This window comes from Micropterus salmoides, unplaced genomic scaffold (assembly GCF_014851395.1).
Source record: "Micropterus salmoides isolate LMB-PRFRI ecotype aquatic unplaced genomic scaffold, ASM1485139v1 Ms_hic_scaffold_1, whole genome shotgun sequence".
Lineage (NCBI taxonomy): Eukaryota > Metazoa > Chordata > Actinopteri > Centrarchiformes > Centrarchidae > Micropterus > Micropterus salmoides.
The window spans coordinates 9,134,877-9,147,239 of NW_024040040.1; the positions used below are offsets into that span (position 1 = coordinate 9,134,877).

General features: G+C 42.3%; 1 protein-coding gene across 1 annotated transcript in view; it reads left to right on the forward strand.

Moving 5' to 3' along the window:
- Positions 1–2,234: 2,234 nt before the first annotated feature.
- Positions 2,235–12,363, forward strand: part of abcc4 (ATP-binding cassette, sub-family C (CFTR/MRP), member 4) — a 42,323-nt gene continuing 32,194 nt past the window's right edge. Inside the window, exons 1-2 of the mRNA XM_038717021.1 lie at positions 2,235–2,435; positions 3,045–3,155. Coding sequence (XP_038572949.1) covers positions 2,362–2,435; positions 3,045–3,155 — 185 coding nt within the window. The 5' untranslated portion in view covers positions 2,235–2,361. The remainder of the gene's footprint in view (positions 2,436–3,044; positions 3,156–12,363) is intronic.

The following is a 12,363-nucleotide window of genomic DNA, read 5'->3' on the forward strand; positions in this document are numbered from 1 at the left end:
TCATTTGTTTTGTGCCCAAATACCAACAAACTAATGACATTCCCTTCAGCCTCAGCTGTACTTCATGTTAATTAGCAAATGTTGCAAAAGCAGTGTAACGTGCTAAAAATTGATGTTAAACGTGTTAAATATTAAACATCAGCATGTTAGCATTGTCATGGTGAGCATGTTGTTCTGTACACTGCATGAGATAACATCAGTTAGTAATTAGCTTAAGAACATTGTGCCTAAATGCCACCTGAGTGAGCTGCTTGCATGGCTATAAATGATGTTTGTTCCATGTATTCACTAGGCGATATGACAAGGGATGACATCCCCCGTGTTAGCAAAATGACCTAATTGACCTGCCTTCCCCCCTCTCTATCCCCTAGAAGCAGAGAGAGTGAAGGAGCAGAGAGGTTGTTTAGTTGAATAATAAGACTAGTCTACCTGACTCATTGATCCTTTATCTGACTGAGGTTTGTGCAAGTTAGAAGATACGGCCCTGACCACGGCTCTGACATATCAGCAGCCTAACTGTGCTGTGTATTGATAAATCCACGGCTCTGTGTGTGGTGCTGAAATAGCAGGCAGATTTATAATGGCAGTCTTTTCTCTTCTTGTCTTTCATAATATTCTTTAAAGTACATACTATTAATACTCAATTATATACTAAATTGTAATCAATATACTTATTGGAACAGTGTCACCAAAGGGAAAGTAGCAACATGTACTATGTTTGTGCTTAAATCATTACTTATATTTGCAGTAGCTTTGGTTAAGTTTACATTTTTGCTACTACCACTTGGAGTGGCAGAAGCTGGACATTTATCTATTACGCTAACTAGTTAGTCATTTCAGTTGCATCATGTGGTGTTAAAGCAAGATTATGTAACTTTCATTTCTGGGGGAGGATCACTGTATAAGTCTATGATTTCTTGATCTCTCCTGTCACCTTTGTTTACATCTTTTGTGCTGTTTGTAAAAGTAAAAATAAAATATGCTCTTGTCATGTTGTATTTTTTGATATTTCCATGCTGTTATGCATGTACCGTTCCCGATGAAGACTGTTGAATTTAATTGACAGCACCTTGTTAACTGCTGCATAAACCTTGTAAACTGTAATTAAAATGAAACAAATTGAGCACTTCTTCCTCTGTGCTCACTGAAGGGAGAATATGTGAGTGGAAAATAGGCCCATCCCACGGCTGGGATAGCATGGGAAAGGAGTGTTGATCCCATGCAGATGAATGTTATTGGGCTGAGTTCAGCTGCTTGTAATAATCTCCAGCTGGCTTTTTTCCTTCAGCCCTTTTCCCAGTCGGTGCTAGCTAAACATCAACAGGAGGATAACGTGCAAGGTGCGAGTGCCAGGGCCACTTCAGTCTGTTATCATTAGCTTGTCAGTGTCAGGATAATAGTTTACCTTGGTTACATGTGACTGGATTTCTTTTAAGGTGTATTTGAACATTGAAATCGGATGAGGGTAGAGGGAGATTTTTTTCTCTGTACTCTCTTCCAGGATGTTTGTTTTAGCTCAGGAAACACCTGCAGAGTGTCAGAGGGCATCTCTCATCTACAGCCTTATGCTCTTTATTTATAGGATATCCTCTCTGTGACTGCATCACGTGTCTCTGTGTGTTTGCGCAAGGGACCAAAAAGGCAGCGAGAAACAAAAATTAGCCTAACTCTTCCAAATTGCTTAAATTAGGATTGGCACACTCCAGTCCCCCTTATCAAGACAGACCATGAGATAGTCAGCATGACTATGCAAGCTCAGAACACGTGTATGTGTGTGAAATAAAGAGATGAGGTACTAGAGTAGTTATGATTAAACGTATATATCTGATAGTGAACCTGTGTTAATTTATGTTTTTTTTTAAACTCTTGCTTCCTTACAGTGTTTTTGGGTTTTGCTGTCACACTTGAAGTAGACTTGTGGAAATCATTTATTTCTATATTTTCACAACTCTTTCAGGTTATTTTGTAAATTGTGTTTGTATATTTTGAGGCATAATTCGTACAATAAATCCAAGGTTACGATTGGCTCCTTTCCCCTCCTTTTTTTTAAGAATCAAGGTAAATATGCCTCAAATTAGTTTATACTGCTGAAAACATATGGATTTATAAGCTTGAGCTGCCAATATTACCAGCCAATGGCAGAGCAGAACCCTGTGGCGACAACTATTTTCAGCCAATCAGGAGTCTGCGGGGCGGAGCCGTTCAATGTGCCTTTTTTAATCGCTTTCTTGTCGCAGCACACCTTATTGCCGACCTCAGTCTGGCGTGTGTGGTTCAGAGGTTACGGCATATAACCCGGAGTAGAAGATTTCGTAGAAGGGGAGAAAGTTGAAAGGGAACCGTGTGAGTGTGCGGACTACTATGGAAAAAGCCAGTAAAAATGGCAAAACCAACCCGTCAGCGACGGCGAACCTTTTGTCCAAGGTATTTTTCTGGTAAGTAAAAGAGTCAGTTGACAACTAGACGTCCCCGGATGGAAAACGACGTTAGCAAACTTTACCGTTAGCGGGGGATTTAAAATGGTTTTGTTCATACTTAAAATGTGTTTCATTTTACTCCACGGTGACACGAGCAGACCGAGGTTGCTGAGTGTAAACCTAAAGCAGCTAAAAACAAGAAGAAGTGTTGCTTTTAAGCGTTGAATAACATGTGACTCGAGTTTGCCCATTATTTAGCAGTTGGTTGATAACAGCAGTTTCATTTCATGTTGAAGTCAGACCCCTCTTAACCAATAAGTTACTCACATCATCCTCTGCATGTTTATGCTGGTAGTTTCCTGTTGAATCATTTGGTTTGATTGGTCAAGTCCAAAGTGAAACTTGCACATGTGCGTGTCAGCTCTGAGAAGACTGTCATTGCTGTTTGCAACACAATGGATCATTTTGCTCACATTAATATGTCTGACAAATGTTCATGGATGCAAGTGCGTTTGATTTTGGTTGTAGCACTCCTACACGTATAAGTGATGATCATTCATTTGTACACTGTGGTTCATCTCCCTCTTTCTGTCAAATCTCTTCTCCTCCTGATTGTTCTTCCATCAGGTGGCTCAATCCTTTGTTCCGCGTTGGATACAAACGCAGGCTGGAGGAAGAGGACCTGTACGACGTGCTCGCGGAGGACAGGTCGGAGAGGCTGGGACAGGATCTGCACAGGTAAGAGAGGCCTTCAAAATCTTCTTACCGTACCACATCCCACTATTAAAATTAGAGTTTAAAAGTTGGACTCACATCACAGATGTCAAAACACATCCTTCGCTAAGCCACGCCCCCCCCCCTCCCCCCCCTTAGTTACTGTTGCTAAGTTGACAACTGTCAGATCTGTTGGACTTTTAGCATGGGGCTGCCACCATATTACTGCAGTCCCTGGAGAAATATTCTCATTTTTGGGGAAACAACGAACCCCCGAAAGAAGCATACAGTTTTGCAGTTGCATTGTAGTTTGAAGGTTGTATTCAGGGTATTCAAACTGAGGTGAAAAGAATAAAGACAGAAGCTAAAGCCTACTGATCACAGAGTAAAAGTGAACCACCATATTATTATTGACTATTGAGAAAGAGGACAACGATATTAAGGATCAACACTGCTTCCGGACAGCTGGAGTGGTCTCTATTCACTATTACAATAATTAAAAAGCAGAACAGTAGGGCTATGTAATTTGATTTTGAGATTTGGCGATCTGGCCAAAAAGTCATATCCCATTACTGTTAGGCAGAATTCCGGTATAAAATATATATTTGTATTTTCTGTTGAACGGGCTGGACAGAGGGGGGGCGATTTTAGCGGGAATGTTTTTTACTATTTTTAGTAACTTAGCTTGTTTTTTTTTATTTCACCGTTTTAATTACACTTCGTTCTCCATCTTCACTCACTTATTGAATTTTCAATTCAATTCAATTTTATTTATATAGCGCCAAATCACAACAACAGTTATCTCACAGCGCTTTTCATAAAAGAGCAGGTCTAGACCGTACTCTGTGATGATATTTACAGAAGCCCAACAGTTCCCACCAAGAGCAAGCACTAGGCGACAGAGGCAAGGAAAAACTTCCTTTTAAGAGGCAGAAACCTCGAGCAGAACCATGGCTCAGGGTGGGCGGCCATCTGCCTCGACCGGTTGGGGTGAGAGAGAGAGAGAGAGAGAGAGAAAGAGAGAGAGAAAGAGAGTGAAAGAGAGAGAGAGAGAAGAGAGAGAAGAGAGAGAGAGAGAGAGAGAGGGATGTAAGGAGAGAGAGAGGGGAGGGAGGCAGCCTACACAATATACACACAGAGGTACAGACAGCGAAGGTAATGTTGCTATAAACTAAATGAAAAATGGTACAGATATTTATAATAGTGTTAATGGTAACCATCATAATGTTAATGATTATAATAACAATAAGACTAGCAACAATAGTCGTTGCAGTAGAGGGTGTCGAGCAGGAACACGGGGGCAGCAGGCGACCCGCAGCCACAGATCCAGACTCCACAGCTCCAGAGCCAGAAAACCTGCAGGAAGTGATAGGAGGAGAGAGGAGAGGGACGAGAAAGCACAAGACTACCAGAAAGGGGAGAAGTTGTGTTAGTAACATGCAATAATGGGATAAGGTTGCATACAGAGGGAGAGAAAGTAGAGGAGAGAGGAGCTCAGTGCATCATGGGAAATCCCCCGGCAGTCTAGGCCTATAGCAGCATAACTAAGGGATGGTTCAGGACTACCTGAGCCAGCCCTAACTATAAGCTTTATCAAAGAGGAAAGTCTTAAGCCTACTCTTAAATGTGGAGATGGTGTCTGCCTCCTGAACCCAAACTGGAACCTGGTTCCACAGGAGAGGAGCTTGATAGCTGAACGCTCTGGCTCCTAGTCTACTTTTGGAGACTCTAGGAACCACAAGTAACCCTGCATTCTGGGAGCGCAGTGCTCTGGTGGGGTAGTAAGGTACTATGAGCTCTTTAAGATAAGATGGTGCCTGACCATTAAGAGCTTTGTAGGTAAGAAGAATGATTTTAAATTCTATTCTGGATTTTACTGGAAGCCAATGCAAAGAAGCTAAAACAGGAGAAATGTGATCTCTTTTCCTGGTTCCTGTCAGAACACGTGCTGCAGCATTCTGGATCAGCTGAAGAGTCTTAATGGACTTTTTCAAGCAGCCTGATAATAAGGAATTGCAGTAATCCAGCCTAGAAGTAACAAATGCATGGACTAGTTTTTCTGCATCATTTTTAGACAGGATGTTCCTGATTTTCGCAATATTACGTAGGTGAAAAAAGGCGGTCCTTGAAATTTGCTTAATGTGGGACTTAAACGACATGTCCTGATCAAAGATAACTCCAAGATTCCTCACAGTGGTGCTGGAGGCCAAGGTGATGCCATCCAGGGAAACTATATCTTTAGATAATGCGTCACGGAGGTGCTTAGGCCCCAGAGCAATAACTTCAGTTTTATCTGAGTTTAACATAAGAAATTACAGCTCATCCAGGTTTTAACATCCTGAAGGCACATTTGAAGTTTAGCTAACTGATGAGTTTCATCTGGCTTGATCGATAGATATAACTGAGTATCATCTGCATAACAATGAAAGCTTATGGAATGTTTCCTGATAATATTGCCTAAAGGAAGCATATATAAAGTGAAGAGGATTGGTCCAAGGACAGATCCTTGAGGAACTCCATGAGTAACTTTGGCGTGCATGGAGGACTCATCGTTAACATGTACAAACTGAAATCGATCTGATAAATAGGACTTAAACCAGCTTAGAGCGGTTCCTTTAATGCCAATGAAATATTCCAGTCTCTGCAATAGGATCTGATGGTCAATGGTATCAAATGCAGCACTAAGATCTAATAAAACCAGTACAGAGACAAGTCCTTTGTCTGATGCAATAAGAAGGTCATTAGTAATTTTCACCAGTGCTGTCTCTGTGCTATGATGAGCTCTAAATCCTGACTGAAAATCCTCAAATAAACTATTGCTCTGTAGAAAGTCACACAGCTGTTTAGCAACTGCTTTCTCCAGAACCTTAGAGAGAAATGGAAGGTTAGATATAGGTCTATAGTTTGATAAAACATCCGGATCAAGTTTGGACTTTTTCAGAAGAGGTTTAATTACAGCTACTTTAAAGTACTGTGGTACATAGCCTGTTGATAAAGATAGATTGATCATATCTAGTATAGAGGTGCTGACTAAGGGTAAAACATCTTTAAGCAGCCTAGTCGGGATGGGGTCTAAGAGGCAGGTTGATGGTTTAGATGAAGAAATTATTGAAGTTAGTTGGTAAAGATTGAGGGAAGCAAAACAGTCTAAACATGTATCTGGTTCTACAGCTGTTTCAAAGGTTCCTGAGTTAAGAGATAAGTCGGTGCCAATTGAGGGCAGGTCTTGGTGAATTTTGTCTCTAATAGCTAGAATTTTATCATTAAAGAAGCTCATGAAATCGTAACTACTGAGAGCTATGGGAATACTTGGCTCAATAGAGCTGTGACTCTCTGTCAGCCTGGCTACAGTGCTGAAAAGAAACCTGGGGTTGTTCCTATTTTCCTCTATTAATGACGAGTAGTACGCTGCTCTGGCATTACGGAGGGCCTTCCTATAAGTTTTAAGACTATCTTGCCAAATTAAACGAGAATTTTCCACTTTGGTGGAACGCCAATTCCTCTCAAGTTTCCGTGATATTTGCTTTAATTTGCGAGTTTCAGTATTATACCATGGAGCTAACCGTCTTTGTTTTAGTATTTTCTTTTTTAGAGGGGCAACAGAGTCGAGTGTCATTCGCAGCGAGCCTGCAGCACTATCAACAAGATGATCGATTTGGGAGGGACTGAAATTAGCATAGGAGTCCTCCGTTACTTTGTGACTAGATAATGTATTTAGAGCTGATGGAATCGCATCCTTAAATTTAGCTATAGCACTATCAGACAGACATCTTGTATAGAAATTTTTGCCCAATGGCGTGTAGTTCAGCAATACAAACTCAAAAGTTATCAAACAGTGGTCGGATAAAGAGGGATTCTGTGGGAACACCACTAAATGTTCAATTTCAATACCATACACCAAAACAAGGTCGAGGGTGTGGTTAAAACAGTGAGTCGGTTCATGAACACTCTGAGAGAAGCCAATGGAATCTAACAAAGAGATAAACGCAGTACTGAAGCTGTCATTCTCAACATCTACATGAATATTAAAATCCCCTACAATAATAACTTTGTCCGTTTTAAGGACTAAAGTTGACAAAAACTCTGCAAATTCAGATAAGAATTCAGAATACGGGCCAGGTGTTCGGTACACTATAACAAAAAGAATTGGTTGCAGTGATTTCCAACTTGGGTGCGAAAGACTAAGAACAAGACTTTCAAATGAGTTATAGTTTAGTTTAGGTTTAGAGCTGATTAATAGGCTAGAGTCGAAGATAGCTGCAACTCCACCTCCTCGGCCTGTGCCTCGAGGAATGTGAGTATTAATATGACTGGGAGGGGTGGATTCATTTAGGCTAACATATTCTCCATCACCCAGCCAGGTTTCAGTAAGACCAAATAAATCAATATCATAATCTGATATTAGTTCATTTACTAGCACACCTTTAGAAGAGAGAGATCTGATGTTTAAGAGTCCACATTTAACTCTCCTATTCGTTTGCACTATTGCTCTTGTGGTTTCAATTTTTATAAGGTTTTTATGCACAGCTCCTCTTCTGTTTACCTTTTTAAATAATTTCGATGGTCGGGGGGCAGACACCGTCACTATAGGATTTTCACTAAGTAACTCCTGAAATGGAGGAGCAGAGAAGTGTGTTAGACTGCGACTCTGCGTAGGGTTTTGGGTGGGTAACTGCTGAAAAAGAAGGGCAGAGAAGTGTGTTAAACTGCGACTCTGCCTCCTGGTCTCAACTCTGGGTTGTCATGGATTTGGTCCACTAATAAACTTGGCCAGATTTCTAGAAATGAGAGCTGCTCCTTCCCAAGTGGGATGGATGCCGTCTCTCCGGATCAGACCAGGTCTTCCCCAGAAAGTCTGCCAATGATCAACAAAGCCCACATCGTTTGCTGGACACCACCTCGACAACCAGCGGCGGAATGACGACATGCGGCTATACATGTCATCACTGGTCAGATTTGGCAGGGGTCCAGAGAAAACTACGGTGTCCGACATTGTTTTTGCATATGTACACACCGACTCAACATTAATCTTAGTGACCTCCGATTGGCGTAACCGGGAGTCATTACCGCCGACGTGAATAACAATCTTACTGTATTTACGTTTATCCTTAGCCAGCAGTTTCAAATAAGACTCAATGTCGCCCGCTCTGGCCCCAGGGATGCACTTAACTATGGCCGCTGGCTTCGCTAAATTCACGTTTCTCAAAATGGAGCTGCCAATGATCAGAGTTGGTTTCTCAGCGGGTGTGTCGCTGAGTGGGGAAAATCTGTTAGAAACGTGAACAGGTTGATGATGCCCCGTGGACTTTGAAAGCTTACGACTATTCCTCCTTCGGACAGTCACCCAGCCCCCCTTTCCTGGCTGCACAGGGGATGCCGGAGGACGGCTACCAGAGGCTAACTCAGGCCGTTCCGCACCGACTACCGGGGACTGGCTAGCTAAAGACTGATCTACCAAGGTGCGGAGCCGGACTTCTAAATCACTGAGCCTCGCCTCCATGTCTATAAATAAACTACACTTATTACATGTACCATTACCACTAAAGGAGGCAGAGGAGTAACTGAACATCTGACACACCGAGCAGGAGAAAGTGGGAGAGAGAGAGGTAGAAGGAGAAGCCATCGCTAGCTGCTAAGCTAAAGTCGCTAACGGCTAAGCTAAAGTACTGTAGCGTCAGCTACCAAAACTTTAGAACAAGTATGAGATTGAACAGCAGTCACTAAAAGATGGAAAGAACTGTGAGTGCTTAGGCAAAATTACTGTAAAGAATAAGTGTTTAGCGAACAGTTGGCCGCTGTAATCAAACAAATGTAACTGTTATTTAGCGAGAGCAGCACAACACGGTACCAACACACAAGCACCGGAAACGGAAATGAGTCGACACGCTTACCGCAATACGTCAGCAATTTGCCTCCTTCAGTTATCTTCACACTCACAGGCCTAACGTACCTCTGCTGCAAACACGCCATGACCAGTATCGACTCGACTCGACTTGGCTGTCCTCCATTTTCCATTGCATGTAGTACCCAGAGATGGCACCCCTCAATGTAGCTGGTCATCATAGCGACACCACACACAGCTGCTGCATTGTAATGTTCAATGCGACACACACACAGAGACCCACAAACAGCCGTCTCTTGATTTAAGTTAAAACGTTTCAACATGGATGACAGACAGCCAACATTTTCCTGGATTTGTTTTAGGCTTTGGAAAATGAAAAAATCGTACTTCTACTTTCCACCTCTCTGGGTAGTCACTGTAACTATTAAAAGTTCCCCAGGAACAGCTTTGACCATATCTTGGAAAAATATAGCAACAAAGCTAGAAAACTACTCATTTTGCATTAGTCAATGGAGTGCAGCCATGAAAGTGTTGGACCACAGTTATGCGGCATTCAGATGAAACGCGAATTTTCTCCTCGCGGCGCTTTCATTGCGTGAGTACATTCGCAGCAAGTGTTCAGACACAACGCGAGAAGCCGATTTTAACGTGAATAAAAACAACTTGCCATTGCTACAGCTGTATGAACCCTAAGTAAACATTTTGCTGTGATTAAATAGCAATAAACGGATTAAACTGACATGATGCAGATTTGTTAAACATATGAATTCATGCTTTGTCAACAAGACAGCAGGACAACAACTTCTAAAATGTTTGTTTTCTGAATGGAGTTTGGATCAATCAGGGCTATTCTATGCTAACTTGGTCACCTGGTAGTTCACCCTCCTCGCTTTCTTTTCTCCAAGTAATGTCCAATTTTGTCCGGTTTTATATAAATATGAAGTTGTAGTCCGACAGAGCTAACGACGCTAACAACAACACTGGAACCGAATGTGCACGGAAGCTAGCTGCTGAGAAGCTCCAGTGAAGATAAATCAATGTTGTAAAAAGCTTAACCAAAAACCTAAGTAAAAAGCTAATTTAATAAAAGCAGTGTACTCCAAGCTCCTCCCGTGAGTAAACGACGTAGTTGTTAGAGCATAATCCAGTCTGACTACGGGTGTTTATTTGTCCAAAGGCTGCAGCGCTGCTCCCAGCTCCTCTCCCCCAAGTTTAGCAGTCGGCCAGCAGATTTTCAATCTCCCGCTCTGCCTGGCCCTCTCCACACATTGCTCTGAAGCCATCGGTGATGTACAGACAACCTCAACACTGATAGGCTATTGCGACTCAGCTACATGCGACTTTCTCGAATTCCTTCGCATTGCCTTCACGTTGCTGGCCCCTTCGCGCCGCCCGACAGGAAATTGCGGCTCTACACGTCTTTGCATTGACTTTGTATGCAAACTCACCGCCCCAAATGCTAGGTTTGCTTTTGGTCTGAAAGCACCATTAGAGAGAGTCCTATACTGGACTGTGATTGGCCAGCTGAGTATTTGGGGCGTGGCTTAGCGAAGGGTCAATTACATTTCCCCTTGCCATTAAGTTGTATCGCACCTCAATTCATATTGTCATCATTTTTAAAAGTCTGGGACACGAATTCCAGATATCTTACTCGATGTTGATGACAGAAAAGCCACTCCAAAATGACCACCACATCGATCGCCACATTTGCAAAGCAAGGTGTCATATGAAAAAGATATCAGCTGAATTTCATATGTCTTATAAAACTGTCTAAACTATTAACTCAAATATCAGACGAACATGATCATAAGACAACCCCCCTCCTCTTTTAAAACACCAGGGGCCTCATGTATAAAAGACTGCGCAGCTTTCATACTGAAAGATGGCGTACTCACAGAATTTGTATTAAGTACTTAAGCACAGAAATATCCACACGTATAAAACCAGGCGTACGCCAGGTCCTGCACACCTTTCCTTTATACATCCCAATCAATGTGAAATTGAGCGCACATGCACGAGCCACATACCCCACCTTGGCTCCTCCCATAAATTACTATGCAAATGACCATAAATACACAAGCGTCGCCTTATAAGGTCCAAATAACAACGGACGATCCTGCTGCAAAACACGTGAAAAAGAGAAACTACACTGAGTGTGAAATCAAGGTACTGATCACTGAAGAGGAGGAGAGGAGAAATATTTTGATTTGGTTTGAACTCTTTGATCACCAACAAACATACTTCTCCCATCTCAGGTTGCCCCCGCCCACTAGTGCTTCACCCATCTCTGGGGTTCCTCACACACACATTTACTAACAAACAAACAAACACATGTTTACACCCGAACATTCCACAGTGCATTTTTTGAATTTGCTTCTGGGGTGAATGTAAACAGCAGCAATCGGAAGTTATGAAAGTTTCAAATTCATAATAAACATTCTGACATTTGGGAAATATAAAAATGTAAACTGAGTCTATCTTGACTGCGTTTGAGCACCAAGCATCATCAATGTAAAACACAGAGTCCACTTCCACTCATCTTGGCAGAGTCTTGTGCCGACAGCTCGGAACATGGACCACCTGCTGAGTGCTTGATCCGGGATATTGATGGAGCAGGTCTCTGTAATGATGTGGGCACAACAGTCTCTGAATTCCGTTGTTTGAGTCCCATTTTGTCCAGACCGGATCTTAAGGAGCAGAATCAAGTACAAGCTGGGCCAGCATGGCTCTGCTCCTGAGTCTCTTTCCTCTCCTCAGAGCGATCACCACAGCCGCCGTGGCGCCTGGTCCGGCTGTTTGGGCTTGGTGGATCGTGGTCCGCTGCTCTTTAATCCAAAAACCCCGTCTTCATCTTATAATGACTGTACTTATGTCAGAGGTAACACATGTTTTGGCAATAAAGCCGAAAAAAAACAAAAAATAAGTGTAGTGAAGTTTGAAGGAGCTACCGGTTGCTCCTTCTACAAGCGCTGCCAGTTACCATAGCAAAAAATAGTAAGCTGATCAGCCATAACATTATGACTAGGTTTTGACGGCAGAAGGGAGACTTAAAGTATGACAGATATGATTATGAAGCAGATGGTCGAATGTGGACGTTTTCATGGTCTGAATTCTAGCAAGATTTATTTAGTAGTAACAGCCTTTTGTCAACCGTTTAATTGATATCTGAATTTATCAGGGGCCAAATGAGCATAAAGGCCTATCCTTAAGACATTCCAGCTCTGTTAGTCAAGGGGCATTACTTACGCACTGTGTTGAAGTGTTGAGATAAGACCTGCTCTATTGGCGGGGGGGGGTGTAATGTCAGTGAAATAAAATACTTTAAAAAGTTCAAAAGTGCAAGTCTGGTGAATTGCTTCTGTAGCAGTTTATAGTGTAATTTACTTCATG